Source organism: Colobus angolensis, unplaced genomic scaffold (assembly GCF_000951035.1).
Source record: "Colobus angolensis palliatus isolate OR3802 unplaced genomic scaffold, Cang.pa_1.0 Scaffold95, whole genome shotgun sequence".
NCBI classification, from domain to species: domain Eukaryota; kingdom Metazoa; phylum Chordata; class Mammalia; order Primates; family Cercopithecidae; genus Colobus; species Colobus angolensis.
Window position 1 is genome coordinate 9,200,970 of NW_012123487.1, and position 17,423 is coordinate 9,218,392.

The following is a 17,423-nucleotide window of genomic DNA, read 5'->3' on the forward strand; positions in this document are numbered from 1 at the left end:
GTTTGTGATTCAGAATCCCTGTGGGATTACTTTCTTCAGTAGTGGGAGGATGTCAGTTTCATTATACTATTTCCAAGTCACAGAATAAAGTAAACTATCAATTGATCACATCCTTTTAGGGTGAAACCCTATCTCTACTTAAATTACAAAAATTAGTTGGGTGTGGTGGCGGTTGCCTGTAGTCCCAGCTACTTGGGAAGCTGAGGCAGGAGAATCACTTGAACCTGGGAGGTGGAGGTTGCAGTGAGCCGAGATCACACCACTGTACTCCAGCCTGGGTGACAGAACGAGACTCCATCTAAAAAAATAATAATAAAATAAATCACATTCAAGCTCAGAAACAGGTTGGTTGGTAATAGCCATTATCATCATTAGACCACGGAGAGATGCACAGCCATTTAAAGAGCAACTTAGGTTGCTATTTCCTCTTTACCCAAAGGGTCCTCATAAAAGGAGCTAAGCGTAAACTCTCAGGAAAAACAAACAAACAAAAAAGATATCTATCCTATACTTACAAATATCTAGGAATCATAAAAATTCAGAGGAGTAGGAAATGTGAAAATAGTATTAACTTTTCAGATTATCTTGGTTTTATGGTACATAATGTTAAGAAGCATATGTAAGAAACATAATACTAATTAAACGTCTCAGACATATCAAACTATAATGAATAGAAAATATATGCAAAAGTACTTAGATTGTAAAAGTGGACAAGGAATAACAAAATGAAATCTTAATTGAAAAAAAGCAAAGTAAACATTCAAGAAAAAGAGAACAAAACTAAACTTTTAGACAATGATTTGTTTTTTCTGCATTTTTCTTAAATTTAATAAACTTTTATTTCAAAAGAATATAAATAGATTATAAAAATTTAGAAAATACAAATTAGTAAAAATAAGAACCCTGTATTCATACTACCCAGAGACTATTTAGTATTTTATTTTATATTATTCCAGATCTATGCATCTGAGGATATATTTGTAGATATATATGAATATAGATTTTTTTCATATTGAAGTTCTACTGTTTGGAAACCAAATCTTTTCAGTTTATGGTGCACATCTTTCTGTTGCAGCAAATTATCTTCTCATCTTCTATGTAATTTATATTCAGATCTCTCAAGTTTTCCAAAAAGACTCTATAACTGGTTTGTCCAAACCAGGATCTAATCCAGGATTACGTTTTCTATCCAGTTGCTATGTCTATTAAGTCTTCTTAAGCTATGTCAGAACCTTTTTCATGGCACTCACTGAATAAAAAAGAACCTGCAAGTTGTCTTATGGAATATTCCCTCCTCTTGATTTCACTGGTTGCTTGTTTGTGGTTAATGATTTATATTTCAAAAGTAAATTCTGTGGGAATAGGAAGAATGTGGACCCTTAAAATGTTCAATAAAACACTTATGTGTGATTTTTAAGTACAGAAATTGTAGTACTTTATTTCTTCAGGTTGTTTGTACCTCTACCATTCCTGCAGAGTGGTAAGAAAACAGTAAAGAAATTCAAGTAAACCACAAATATTGCTGTGAGAAAATACTGAAAGTAAATTCTAACTATAAAAACATAAATTACTGTCTTGAGTTTTTGAATGTCTTATTTTGCCCATTACTTGCCTGTATAGTAATTATATTGCAACTGATCTCCACCAAAATAAAATAAAAGAAAGGTGTTATTTTCTTTTCCTGGAAGTTTGTTCCTAAGAAATAACAACAACAACAAGCAAACAAAGAAACAAACAAAAAACAAAATAGAGCATTTTCTTTTCATATACAGTGACATTGATGTTTATATATATTTACATAAATACGTATACTACCTATTATTTTGCAAAATAAATAAGCAGAGAAAGTTTAGAGTTGGTCTGAATCTACAGTTGACAAAATGTTGGACACTTGTCTCAAATATACATAAATATTTTGCAATAAAAAATTGGACTGAGAAGACAAAAATACAACCCTTTCAATAACAGTGAGTTTCCAGGGATATGTTAAGCATTTGGACTAAAAATTATACCTTTGGTTGAAACATAAAATATTTCCTGAAATACATATTTAACTTGCATGCTCAAAAATATGATTTTACACAAACAAAAACATATCACAATGATGAGTTTTTGTCCATACTATAGTTTAATATTCTCAGCAGAGATTTTTATATCTGCAGAAAATCCCATTTAGAAAAATCTAGTTGAATTATAGCAACATTTCGGTATACTATAGTACTTTGAGCTGTCAGGAAACAACCTTTAGGATGAACTACCTTTTTAGATTTTTCTGCAGTTTTATATGACAATATAGCAGTCATAATCTTTAAAAGACATGATTTCATTTATAGAAGAAGTTACACAGATTTTTTTCATAAGCTTTTTAAAATTTCAAGATTTTATTAAGGATCATCCACCATTAATATTTCTGATGTATCTCTGAGCAGAAGTTTATTTAGCAAGAGAAAGTATTTTTTAAGAAAATGTAGTATAATTTCTTTTAAAAATATAAATACAAGATATAAAATGCTTTATTATGGAAAGCATGAGCATGCAGGAAGTTCTTTTTTAGTTTTGATATCCATTGTGGCTTCATGGTCACATATTTTTTAGGTAACACCTGTGTGTTTCACTCAAGATTATTTCCTATGGTATACAAATCTCGTATGATTAAGAACTCTGACCACGGAAACCTCGGAGACACTGCTCTACTCTAGAATAAGTTAAAAATCACAACTACTACTGTTTAAGCAAGGAAAAAAATTATCTAAGAAGTGATCAGTTTCAAAATTATATTTTTGCTAACGATACATGACAAAACATTTAAGAATGAAGATTTCCAATCAATCTCTTCTTAATCCCTTTTTGGTACGGTTTACCACTTTTCACGTAATGCTTCATGTGCAAACCTTTTTTATGAGTATATGATGCTTAGACACACTATTGATTCTAATACTCTTGTCGTTATTCTGAAAACACGTCTGAACCAATTCTTTATCCTCCTGACCTTTTTCCTACCAGAGTTACCCTAATAAGAGTTTCAAACAGCACTTTTGGCAATAATAACTCTCGTATTGGTGCCCTTATACTCCAGAGGCGTGGGGTTTCTATGTCTTGAGACCAGTCATTTTTGCATTAGAGCAGTGTTTCCTAACTGGGGATGATGTTGACAGACCTTTGGCGATGTCTGGAGACGTCATGATTAGAGGATGGGGGTGCTACTATCTCGTGGATGGAAGTCAGGAATGCTACTAACAACCTAAAGTGCACAGGACGCTTCGTGACAACAAGCTAGTATTCAGCCTCAAATGTCAGTGGTGCCACTGCTGTGAAAGCCTGCTTCAGAGAAAATACTGAAAATAAAATTACAAACCACAACATTATTACAATGTATTTCCTGTTGATTCATATATAATAGTAAAATATTAAATGTGCCAACACCAATGTTTTGGCATATGTTTTTCATACTGCCAGCAAGTTTTTTTCATCAAATGGCATGTTGTGACTGTTCATCGTCAAAGATGAGTTGTATGTGCATGGTTTATTCTTTGTAAAACACACACAAAAACAACTATAGTCTTTACCATGAGAAAGGTTTTGGTAGAGCAAAACCTAATGCACTTTTATATTTGCATTTCATCTAAACGACTAGATTTGTGAAATGTGGATAACGTCTTGTACAACTGCTCTTTTCTCTTCCTCTGTCTTCTCTCTCTTCATACTTTTGTTTTGTTTTGTTTTTTTCTCATTCCGGTTGTCAGAACTCCCCTGATTGCGGCTGGAGTAATTGGTGGGCTCTTCATTCTGGTCATTGTTGGTCTGACATTTGCTGTTTATGTTAGAAGGAAGAGCATCAAAAAGAAAAGAGCCTTGAGAAGATTCTTGGAAACAGAGGTGAAGTATTTATTTCTTCTCTTCATGTGTTTGGGGATTTTCATCAGGTTTAGAAGGTTTAGATGATGTTCAGTTATTTAATCCAAGTAAAATTCTGTTCAATGTCCTACTTAAATTTTTATTTTATAGTCTGTTAAACAAAGCTTGTGAAAAATCAGATTATATCGTAAAAATAGTCAAGGCATCAAGGGGATAGATGGAAGTAGTCAACAAAATTATTGTATTGGGGAAAGTATCTGTTATTTTGTGTGTGTGGTTGGAGGGATTCCATTAGCAAGCTCTAGACAGGGGATATCTAAATAGCAGCAGATCTAGAAAATATCTGCATCGAAAACATCTCAATGACAGATCTAGAAAAATGTTAGAAAGAGAGAGAATCTTTCTGTTTCAGAACAAAACTAAACAGACAAGGAATGCATGTTTTAATTAGGATCATTAAGTTGGTAGTCAATGATCTCATTATGCCAGCAGTGAAAGACTAAGCTTGCAGGATAAAGCTTAGTGTTGTAATCACGCAGAACTTACAACACAATTTATGGGATGCATTTAATATTATGCATGGTGGTTATTGTGAGTATGTAAATTACTCATAAATGATTATAATGTCTTTTATATTGCTACACTGAGTTCTCTAGCACAAAAGCAGATAGTTTTCGTGGTACAGGATACGGGGAAAAAATAATTACAGAAGACTATGCATTACCAGACCCTTCTCAACTTCCATCCTTCCTCTCTCCTGATACACACATTTGTGCCTATCTAAACAATTCAGAGCAATTCTGTTCTGAGATAAGCTTATCCAACGTTCGTTGTTTTTCTCATTGTCAGTCTGACAATTTGACTTTTCCTTTGAACACTGACAGGAATGGGAGGAATGGGAATTTTAATTCACTCACACATTTTGCATACTGATAATGAATTAAATTTTAGCTCTTTACTCAGAAATCAAATCTAGATAGAAGTATCCTGTGAAAGTTTCTGGAGACTACCTTACAGCTTCTTCCAGGAAAACACTTTCTAAGGATTAAAGTTATCTGCAATTGGGATGAGCTCTCTCATGAACAGACATGTTCAAGCAAAATAAAGGTAGTCAGTTACATACATGGGAAAACCTAATAGTGATTCCTACTTTAGCTGGAAGCTTATGGAAGAGCAATTTGATTACTGTTAATCTTGCACATGTGAATGAAAATTTGGACATGACACATGTGCTTTGTGCTATGTATGTTTGCAATTTAGCTAGGATACTGGAGGCAGAGAGAATTCTATCTCATGGTCAGCTTGAGGCAGTTGGTGAGAGAATTCTGAGAAGTGAAGTATTGTAAACTAGAGTTGGAAAGGAATTGAAAGCTTGGAATAGTAGTGTACATTTAGGTGACTGCATAATGGAAGAGAAATTCCCTTAACCACACACAGGGAAGGCTCATTGCCATGAAAAGAGTTGTGTTGCTTTATCTTGGTTTATTTTTATAATGCAGTGCTTTATAAGAATGTCCTTCAAACTGCCATTTCCTTACTAAATAAACACACACTTATTGGTTTTATAAGCAGGTTCTGTTTTTATAGAAAATTATTCTTTAAGACTAAATTATTTTAAATTTGGTGGTTAGATAGTCGTAGAATTCCTATTTTTTTCTTAGTAAAAGAAAATAACTATGATTTTCTACCATCTTTTAAATAAAGGGGGAATTTTTAAGAGGGTCAATTTAAATCTTTAAATACTGAAGCTAGAAATCTGCCTCAGAAGTGAACATTTATTGAATCTTGATATACTGTTTCCATACACTTAAAGTTGGTACACGTTCCTCAAATCATTTTGCTCCAGATTGTCTTTTTTATGTTACATGCATAAAACTAGAAAACATTTTTTCCACACATGCTTACTGAGATGCACTGTAAGCTTAAGGCTTTGGTAGATGGTGTGATTCAAAAATGTATTAATGAGACATGATCTCATCCCTTGAAGAGTAACAGATTTAGTGCCTACAATATGCCAGGCAACATTCTAGAATTTTCCACATATGTTATCTCATTTCATCCTTTCTCAAGTTTCTAAGGTAATTATTGCTATACCTGTTTCACAGACAAGAAATAAAGGTCTAGGAAGGACAAATTGCTTCCTGTGAGTGGCAACACTGTCATATAAACCTCCAACTTTAAACCCATGTGTCTGTAAAATATATTAAATGACACAGAAACATGTTTTTGTGAATATATTAAATGATACTCAAGAAAAAGAAGGCTAAAAAGGTGAGGTAGAATTATGAAGTTTTCAAAATATGAAATTATTGCATGGTATATGCCAAAGCATATACACAATGTATATTTTAAGTATATCTCGTCCAAGATACTGAAGCCCCCTCCCAGTATTGTGTGATTTTATGTGACTTTTGTATATGATTTTTAAAAATGATTCATGAGTTATTTATTATACAGATAGCATATGTATCAAAACCTACCCAATGATTTCTGTATGGTTGAGTTGCCTTCAAATGAAAGGAACTCAGTTGAGCAATCATTTTGAAAATTTTCAAATAATTTAGTGATTCTTTCTAAGATTTTTAAAATGTGACTTGAATGCAGTTCTATGTTATCAAATTTACATTTATATAACTTAAATTTGAAAAGGAAATTGAAGATGAGTTGTCAGACTCACAATTAAAGAAAAGTTTGAAGATAACCTAAGTTTATTGGTAAGTTTTGATTACATTGTTCCTAAAATTCTTGCTTTAGCTACACTTACCTTCCCTCAAGAATCTTCCACTAATTAAGTAGGCCATGATTTTCACAGAAGCATGGTAATTCATAACCAAGCTGCAGGGCTGCAGTGCACTTAGCTTTGTAAACAGATATTTTGAAATACTGTGGTGAGTTCAAGACAATTTGAGTAGTAGTAGCCTTTGATTAGTATGCTGGAAAAAAAAAGAGACTGTTTGTACAGTTTAGTTCCTTAATTTAACTTTAAAAAGACAAAGAAACTCCCATTTCTTGCACTTGCCCTTTTACTCATACATAGATAAAAACCTAAAATTTTAACATAGGATACAGGCTTTTTGGTATCCAGAGCCTCTCTTAGACGTACATTTTTTTTTTTCTCACATATGCCGGTGATTGGCACGCGCGCGCATACTTTGCCCCTTCTCATTCATTCCCCCAACTGAATCACATAGCAATGATGATATCTAAAACTATCAGCCTAATTTTACTACTTTGACCACACCCAGCCCACCCCATGATTAGGTAGGTTTCCCACCCTACTTTCACCCTTCTGACCTGTCCCACTCCCTGTTGTGTTCTGCTGTATTTCTTCCTCCTTCTCCCTCTTGCTGTGCCCAAGCTGCTTTTCACAGTGGCCCTCCCAATGTCAACCCAATTTCATTATCTCAAGACTTAGACATCTCAATACTTGATTTTAAAGTGTACATTTTTTAGGAAGACAAAACTAGTGAGCCTCATTCCCCAGTAGTAGTTTGATTCCTTGCATTTCACAGCATTCGCTTATGATCCAGAATCAAATCATAGAATTGTAGAACTATTGATCTAACAGGTACACTTGGGCCTTGGTACTTAAAAATGTGTTCGAGGATCACCACGGTACCTGGGCATCCCTTAGAGTTCTATGCAAATGCAGACATTTCAGGTCTACTCCAGACCTGCTGAACCAGGACCTATATTTAACAAGAACTTGAGGTAATTCAGATGTACATTAAAGTTTTAACAGCACTGTCCTAGAGTTTTGGCATTGTGCTTTTTTTCCCCTCTCCTCTGACATATTTGTCCTGGCTTCCCAGGTATGTTTCAAGCTCTAAGAAGGCAGCATTTCCTTTTTTTAATGCATCAAATCTCGTAGCCTAGTATGCCTCAAGGTAGGCACACATTTGTTACTTGTGTTTGCTCTGACAAAGAGCAGGAGAAGAGAAAGGACAGGGTCTGAAAGAATGCATAAATGTGTCAGTGAATGGTGAGTGGTGCATATTACAAAGGTATTGGGTGTCAAGGCAAACTATGTTTGTGTTTTTGCTTTGTGAGAAAGAGAACCAGAGAGAGAGAGAGAGAGGACTGACTATTGGATTGAAAGTATAACCTTCTTCCTTCCGCTTTGCAGTTGGTGGAACCTTTAACTCCCAGTGGCACAGCACCCAATCAAGCTCAACTGCGTATTTTGAAAGAAACTGAGTTGAAGAGGGTAAAAGTCCTTGGCTCAGGTGCTTTTGGAACAGTTTATAAAGTAAGTAAAAAACAACATATATTGTTAGTTATTTTAAGTTTTGTTTCATACGTTTAAAAAATAATAGCCAATGGAGTTATTACTTTAGACAACCCAATTTTCTTATAATATTCAGAAAGGAAGACTTATAACATTGAGAAATTGCTGCACAAATGAATTCATTAATTTTTATTGAATGAGCTGGGATGGATACAGTCTTGAGAGAAAAGCAAGAAACTGATACAAAGCCAAGTATAGTTTTTTCTTAATACCTTTCTGAGCCCCTTATGTCATATTCCTTTTGGCAAATTTCTATTTTTATCCAACTATCAAGCTGCAACCCATTTTCCATTACCCCTACACAGTGCTCCATGAACCCCAGACACGCCTGAGCAATATGCCATAATCCTTTATCCTTTTTTACTTCTGCTTTTTTATCCAAAGCCTCCCCATCAGGACCCTAGTGGTTGCTCTTTTTAGAATCTATTCAAATATACTGATGTCTAGTATCTAAATCATTTTTTGCCTACCTGGTTACATTTATGATTTTGTAAATAATTTCCATGGTTTTGATGTCTTTGTCATTATAAGCAAACTAAAGATGTGACATTATATGCAAAATTCAGGTCAGATAGGAGGAAAAGATGACATCATGTGTTTTCAATAAAAGATATTTCTGGAAAGGAAAAGCTCAAATGATGGCATGTGTATGTTTATGTATTTGCCTTAATTACAAGACCAATTCAGAAGCTAGGCCCAAGATTAAATGTGGTGAAATATATTTTAATGGTAAATAACAAGATTAAGAAACTCTTCTGGGCTAATGCTGAATTATTCTTGTAATATCCATTACTACAATTCCCAAAAGTTACTTTGGCATTTTATATATATATAAATACATATGTTATCTACAAATATATTATATATAAATATATATAATGTATTTTATATATATATAACATGTATTTTATATTTATATATATATATATATATTTTTTTTTTTTGAGATGGAGTCTCACTCTGTTGCCCAGGCAGTAGTGCAATGGCATAATATCCACTCACTGCAACCCCTGCCTCCTGGGTTCCAGTGCTTCTCCTGCCTTAGCCTCCCCAGTAGCTGGAATTACAAGCATGTACCACGACGCCTGGCTAATTTGTGTATTTTTAGTACAGATGAGGTTTCACCATGTTGGCCAGGCTGGTCTGGAACTCCTGACAAGTGTTCCACTCACCATGGCCTCCCAAAGTGCTAGGATTATAGGTGTGAGCCACCATTCCCAGCTGGCATTTAATATATTTCTTTTATTATTATTATTATTATACTTTAAGTTCTAGGGTACATGTGCATAACGTGTGGGTTTGTTACATATGTATACTTGTGCCATGTTGGTGTGCTGCACCCATCAACTCGTCAGCACCCATCAATTCATCATTTATATCAGGTATAACTCCCCAATGCAATCCCTCCCCCCTCCCACCTCCCAATGCAATCCTTCCCCCTCCCTCCTCCCCATGATAGGCCCCGGTGTGTGATGTTCCCCTTCCCGAGTCCAAGTGATCTCATTGTTCAGTTCCCACCTATGAGTGAACATGCGGTGTTTGGTTTTCTGTTCTTGCGATAGTTTGCTGAGAATGATGGTTTCCTGCTGCATCCGTGTCCCTACAAAGGACACAAACTCATCCTTTTTTATGGCTGCATAGTATTCCATGGTGTATATGTGCCACATTTTCTTAATCGAGTTAAAGTTATGTGTAAGCCTACATTTTACAAACATATCTGTTAAAGTTAATTGGATCTTAGAAATGTTGCATTTCAAAATATTCTTCTTTTTAAAACAGTGATTTATTTTAAAAATATATTAATAATTAGAATATAAACCTTAATTTTTCTCTCATAGTGCTCCAAAATAACCTAATATCCTTAAAATAAAACTTGTATTCTAAGGTCAACATGTAGAAGTTTCCTAATCATTTATCATGCATATTTTATTTAGTTAAATTTGATATTAACTTGCAATAAGTTTGAGCACCTACTTTGCATAGGCACTGTTCTAGACTGACTTGATGCCTTTTCTAATCTTCAGATTTGATGTATGTTCAAAGAAACACAAATTTTTCTGTCTCTCAATTTACATTATGCTAGAAAAAACCAGACTCAGACTGTATCCTTTTATATCCTTAAAATTTGTATCTAGTTACCACAATTGTATTTACATCTTTAATAATTTTAATCTGTACTCATTTCTACAATAAAATGATATCAACAAATTATATGGATAATAAATGTAGAGTCCTAAATTGCAGTCTTGATTGTTTAAATTGACAAATTGAAAGTACTGCTGTGAATTGGATCCATATTGGCAATCATTCTGGATCACATAGCTGTGCCATAAATCCCCATTCTAATGATTGGTTGCAGGATTTTTCCCCACCTGAATTATCTAGTAAATTATCTAGTAAAATGCCACAGTTCTCCATATTCACAGATGTAACTGAAGGTTTCTGTGCTGAAACATAGGACAAGTCAGTAGAAAAATATTAGGGCTTCCTGCCTTTAAATGTTGGCCTGTTACCGATTCTGCATGTGGCATTGACAAAATTTAAAGTAGGTAAATGTATGTGTTAATGAAGAACAGAAATAGGGAAAAAAAAGATACAGATAAATGGCCAAATTTAAATTTATTGTAACATACTTTCATTTTTAAGATAGCTCAATCTTGGATTGTTCCTAGAATATAATCACTCCTATATTTTTAAAGATAATGTAATCTAAATTAAATTTTATTTTAAACCTTGAATACCCTGTAACTCAAGACTAAACACTATCTAATGTCCTCAGCAGAGAAAAATGTTACCGATTTAAACATTTAATAATCAACCTTTATTAACTTGTATTAAGAGCATTTATTTGTCTATTGTGCATGAGTGTTTTACATTAATTGAAATTACTTGTAATGAAAGTTTACTGGACATTTTATCAGTTTTTTTTAATTATATGTCTGAAGTGTCTATGGTTGACTCTAAGTTTTAATCAATAGATCAATTGTTATGAAGGCATACTGTCTTAAACTATAAAGGTTATACTTGACCATAGAAATGCAAATTGGCTTAACCAATTATTTGATTATTTTTTTTCTCCTAGTTAGAAATATTCTCTGTTTAAGTATAAAGATTAGGTCTAATATCATGGGTATCAAATAGTAAAATTTTTAACTAGTTGGTCCCAGAAAATAGTGAAATAATGAATGAAATAATGCAATAGTGAAATAATGAATAATTTAAATAAATGTTTATTTTAAAAAGCAATATAAAATACTTTACATTGAATTTATATTCTTATTTTATTTATTTATTTATTTACTCTTGAGACAGGGTCTTACTCTGTAGGCCAGGGTGGATGGCAGTGGTGTAATCACAATTCACCCTAGCCTCAACCTCCTGGGCTCAAACCATTCTCCCACTTCAGCCTCCTGAGTAGCTGGGACCACAGGCATGTGGCAGGAACTACTCGGCTCATTTTTAAATTTTTTTTAATTTTTGGTAGAGTTGGCATCTCTCTATGTTGCCCATGCTGGTCTTGAACTCCTGGGCTCAAGAGACCCTCCTGCCTCAGTCTCCCAAAGTGGGGGGATTACAGGGATGAGCCACCATGCCTGGCCTATATTATTATAAAAGTACACTTTAGGGATACTTTAATATTGATGCCACGTCTATGCCATGTCTTTATAAAGTAAGCTTCTCTATGGTTACTCTACTGAATAATGAATAATAAGCCTGTTTTCCACCTTAGATAACATCAGTGAGAAAATGCAGCCTATGAGTATTGGGCTTTTTTTTTCTTTTTTCTGTTCCTGCTTTTTTTTTTTTTTTAATTTTATGCAAGGAACTTGGCTTATTATTTTGCATTTGACACATGGATTTCCCTATTCATTCTGCCTAGGAAGAATGCAACCACTTTCTAAAAGTTAAAGTCTTTCATTTTCTTTATTATTGTTACTATGTTTTAAAATGATTCTTGTGTTCAGGTCTCCTGATGATACTGCAACTTTGAGTAACAAAAATACTTATATTGTAGCATAACAGTTCAAAGTGAAAAAATTTTGAATTTTTTTCTTTATTACTATAACCAACTGATATTAAGAAAGACAGGAAGTAAAGATGTTTTGTTCAGGAATAACAAACTATTATTTTTCATTCTTTCATTTTAATGTTAAAAGTCCTATAAGAAATATTTTCTGATGTCAGGGCTAAGAAGCTAAAATTTGAGATTTTTTGGTTTTTGTCCTCATCATCTCATATTTGCTTTTGCACTGATTTGGGAAAATACACCTTTTAAAATGCATTTTTGTACAACCTGTGCATCCTTGTATGTCTTATCAAAATCATTGTCCTCATTCAAATGTTATAATTCACTTTACCCAGAAATGCTATTATTTAACTTAATGTTGTATTTCACTCAAACTCTACCAACTTTATACTTTCCCAAGGGATAGATCCTGTTCAGATATTATAACTATATTTTGATAGGAAAAGAGTATTAACAATGGCCAATATAAATATTTTATATTTCTTCCGAAATAATATAAATCCTTCACACACACACGTATACACATGCTTTAATAATGTAGACAAATTAATCTGTGCTCAATATCCCCTAGCACTTGCCTTTGAAAACTAAATCTTAAATATTCATTGTTGAAAATTAATTCTTAAATGAGTTTGAACTTGAAGAACATGAGAATGTGCTTTTTCAATTTTTTTTATTGCTGCTGAATATTTAGATAATATTCAACCTGAAAAGAACTTCTAGCATTACTTAGCCCAGTCTTCTAAATTACAGATGATACAATTGAGATTCAAAAAAGTAGAGCAACCATCTCAAAAAGTCGATGATACCATCCAAATAAGATATTCTTTTGCTATCCTATTTCCATTCTGTGTTCACTATTCAAAGCCTTTTTCATGCACACAAGTAGAATTTGACAGTAGTGTAAACATCTTGAAAGTAGGATATGTATTCTATATTCTATATAGGTAATCATATATATGAGTGTCATCTTCAGATGATGAAAGCAGACAACAAAGTTGCAGAGTCACTTGTAACATATAACAGGTGCTAAATAAATGTTTGTTGATTAAATGTTATAATTTCAAACTTGTAAGTTATATTGTAAGAACTTAATAGGTTGAGATGTCATATTTAAAGTGATTTTTTTTTCCCAAAGGGCATTTGGGTACCTGAAGGAGAAACTGTGAAGATTCCTGTGGCTATTAAGATTCTTAATGAGACAACTGGTCCCAAGGCAAATGTGGAGTTCATGGATGTAAGTACAGACACCCAGGCAATCACATTTTTCTCCATTATCAAATAGCCTGCTTAATGAAAGCAAAATAAAACCAAAACTCCACAACTTACAAATTTCTCCTATGGAAATGTTATAATCTTATAATTAAAGACAATTCTAAGACCACTTAACATTGTATTATACTTTTTAGATCACTTCTGCTTCACAACTATCTGCCTAGATCGTTCACTAGAACTTGCCTTTAGAGTTTGAAGATATTTACAATCCCCAAGGTGAATTATCTACCACGTTGATTCAGACATGTAATGTTCTTATAGTTTCTTGTTAAATATAACCAAATAGCTCTCAAGTGAGATCAATACATAATTTCAACTGAAAAGATGTTTAACAACCAAAGATAATCAATTGTATTAAATAACCAAAGCTCATGAGTATATTTCTTAAAATTAGTTGCACTGAACAATATTAGAAAGACTATGTGGTGGTGGTAATAAGTCACTAATATTTACAAAGCATTTACTAAGTGCCAAACACTGTTACAAATAACTCACAAATAATAACTTATTTATTCCTCAAAATATAACAGACCAAGAACCTGGGGTTAACCCAAGGTTACCCCAAGGTTACAAAGTTAGAAAATAGCAGGTCTAGACTTTGAGTTCAGGAAGCCAGCTTGCGTAGGGAATCAGTAAATTTTTTTTTATAAGGCTGGATTATAGTCAGGCTTTTACATGCTGTGTGTTCTCTGTGGCAGCAACTCAACTCTGCCCTTTTTGGTGGGAAAGCAGTCATAGATAATTAAAGCAAAACCAAACAACAAAAACTAATGCAAATGGGTGTGACTGTGTTCCAATAAAACTTTTTATTTACACAAATAAGCTTCAGGCCAGATGTTGCCTAAGGGGAAAGCAGGGGCTAAAATTGATCATTTGAAAAAATAACCGTACTGCTTTATTTTATTATGGTTATGATCTATTTAGCTGAAAACATCAATCAAGATTAGTTTCTATAGCAAGTTAGTCTCTGTTAAATTTAAATTAATAACCTACCTGAGTCAGGTAATTACCACTTGACATTTATTTTTTCAATTCAAATTCAGAAGAAAAGACTCTATGGGTTAAAAAAACTTGAACTATAGAATAATAACAGACCTCTAAAGAATAAAAAAAGTGCTTTATAAGGTCAATCAGAACTTTAAGATTTCCCCTAGCAAAAATTGTAGATTTGAACTGTTCAGCAAATTTCAGAGAGTAGGATTGAATAAAATTATATATGTATCATGCTGTTATTTTTTCACTTTCAATGTAAGACATCTTGCCAGGGGTTCTATCAAAGACTATATATGTTCTTTCTCTATCTTTTAGCATAATGACTTGAATAATAAGAATGATTTCTATTTTCAAATGACCTTCATATGAAAGATGATGCAAGCATATGCACTTTGATTTTTTTAAAAAGATAGATTGCTATATATCTCTATCCGGTTTCTCTTGTAAGCTCCTTTACAAGTTTTACAGGAGCTGTCTTTGACCTTGAATAATTTATTTGTGTATAATGCTAACTACTTTATATAAAACTACTTTCAGCTTAACTTATTATTGGTTCTCATATAGTAGCTGATAATCAGCTGGTATAAACCAGCTTTTCAGATTGGTTGGTTTCATGCCTTACCAGTTGCTGAATATTTTAAATATCACCTTGTTGCATATCCACCAGCATCTATATAACAATGAGGCCAAGAACTAAATATTGTTTCTTTCTTCATTTCTCTAAAGATTCTGACACTCCATAGCTACACGTCCTGGCTCATATGCTACAGTTTAAAACTGAGGCCTTTTTCAGTGATATGCCAATTATTCAATTTGATCTTGATCATAGCTATAAATTTGTGAAGGGAAATTTTTTAAAAAGTGGAAGTTATAAAGGAAAATTCCAATGAGTAGAAACAGTGTAGGTTAATTTGTAAAACTGGTAGAAAAAAATCTTGTCCAGCCAAGACTACAGCCAAAGCTGAAATTCACAAGAATGCTAATAATCTCTGCTGGAGGCTTGAACAGCCATTTTTGTCATATTTCCATGGAAACAGACTGGCAAAAGGGGGTTAAGAGGCTACAAAATAATCATACCTAAGAAAAAAGCTCTAAAATCCTCATCATGATTTTGAATGAGCTTTCAGCTCCTAACCCCATCCATTTTTTTTTCTTAATCTGACATATATTCCCGTGGAAAAAAGAGTGGAGATGGCAGCCTGAAGTCTTAGATTTCTGCTGAATTTCAGATGAGGCTCTGATTGAACCATGAAAGGAGTCATTTTCCTAGATGGTTGATGGATTTGGTAACCAACAGATTCAGAAGAATCTGTTATTTTTAAAAGTTAAAAAAAAAAATTAAGGAAAATATTTTGACTGTGCCTTTTCTACTTGTGGATAGATGCTAGAAGATTAACAGATTGATGGACAGCTATCAACAGAGTTTTATAAGTACCAGACAGAAACTTGTCCTACTATTTTGGAGACTTCTTTCAAAACATTAGAAGGATAGCATCACAATGATTAAAATGCAGTTTAACTGACAACATCAATGGTGAATTTAATATCTAATGTAGGCTGCTGTAATTTTAACATAAACATAAGCCTATATTTGATACCTACGTTTTTAGCTCATTGGTTATGTGTGTAGATCATTATAAAAGTATTTGAATAGCAAACCACAAAAAAAGAAGTAGGTACAAGAAAAATGATTTGTAATGTGAATCTAAGGATTGAGTTGAAATTATAACTATTCCAGAGTTACTTGGTAAAAAGTAGTAAGTTTAGCTTGTTTTAGTTTGGGTTCTTACAGATGCAGAAGCTACCCCTGAAATAAGTATATGAGTGAAAGTCATTTATTTTGGAGGTGAAGGACTCATCAGCAGGGGAGTTTAGAAATAAGACAGGGGAACTAATAAAGCTAGCTGCCATTGTAAGAGACTGGAATTTCTTTTCACTGGAGAGACTCTGGCAGCCAGTGTAGGACATACACCTCAGAATTATCACACTCAAGGGCTAAGGGAGCTGAAAGTGCAGAGCTGCTGGGAAAGAGCCACACTTCACCCCCTACATATCCTTCCAGCCAAGAATGGCAAAATAGGCTCAGTGGAAAGAGAAAGCTGTCAAGCAAAGAAAGGTGGGTGGGGGTCATCTGGTATAACACTACGGTAGAGTGTTCCAAGGATAACTTTCAAGCTAAATAAGAACTGCTGCAACCACGTTTTTGCAAACTAGTTTATGTGCATATTTGTATTTGTATGCTTGTTTGTACAATTCTTCAGGAGAAAAAAAACTTTCAAAGACAATGGAAATTGCACAATCTTATTAATCATTAGACTCCCTTTTCTCCACTCTATGTTTGAAATAGAATATTCTAGATTCAATAACCACTACTATATTCATCATATATAGCTGTGCTTTACTGGTTATTATAAAAATAACACAAATGTAACAACTTAATACTCAAAATTTATCACCACAGTGAAATTTCTATTGATATTCAAGGATAAAGGAGAGGGCTTTTATATTTTCTTAGAATTTTTACCATAGGCAAAAAAAATAAATAACGGGCAGTTTGTGTTCTATTAAATGCTACACTAAAAGCAAGAGAAAGAAAGTTTGGTCACCCAGGGCTGTTACTCTGCTCACCTGAATATGTCTAATGGATTCATAATGACAATAATAACACTGCTAGTGAATGACCAGTACACTCTTCATTCCCGTAAAGAAAGATCACATTGAACAACATTAAGAAAATGACTCTAAAGGCCCACCTTCATAAGAATACCTGCATTTATACATGCTCCTAGTTCTTGTTTCAAATAGAACAATTTCATAGGGAAAATGTAGGCTTTTTTTTTTGTTTTTTGTCTTCTTTTTTTAATCCACAAAATGGTGCAGAACACAAACATAAGAAATGATGCTATTGGCTGGGCGCGGTGGCTCAAGCCTGTAATCCCAGCACTTTGGGAGGCCGAGACGGGCGGATCACGAGGTCAGGAGATC

At 33.5% G+C, this 17,423-nt stretch overlaps 1 protein-coding gene across 1 annotated transcript in view; it reads left to right on the forward strand.

Moving 5' to 3' along the window:
- ERBB4 (erb-b2 receptor tyrosine kinase 4) overlaps positions 1 to 17,423 on the forward strand; it is a 1,169,376-nt gene that overhangs the window by 922,620 nt on the left and 229,333 nt on the right. The window contains exons 16-18 of the mRNA XM_011932361.1: positions 3,744 to 3,876; positions 7,982 to 8,104; positions 13,309 to 13,407. Coding sequence (XP_011787751.1) covers positions 3,744 to 3,876; positions 7,982 to 8,104; positions 13,309 to 13,407 — 355 coding nt within the window. The remainder of the gene's footprint in view (positions 1 to 3,743; positions 3,877 to 7,981; positions 8,105 to 13,308; positions 13,408 to 17,423) is intronic.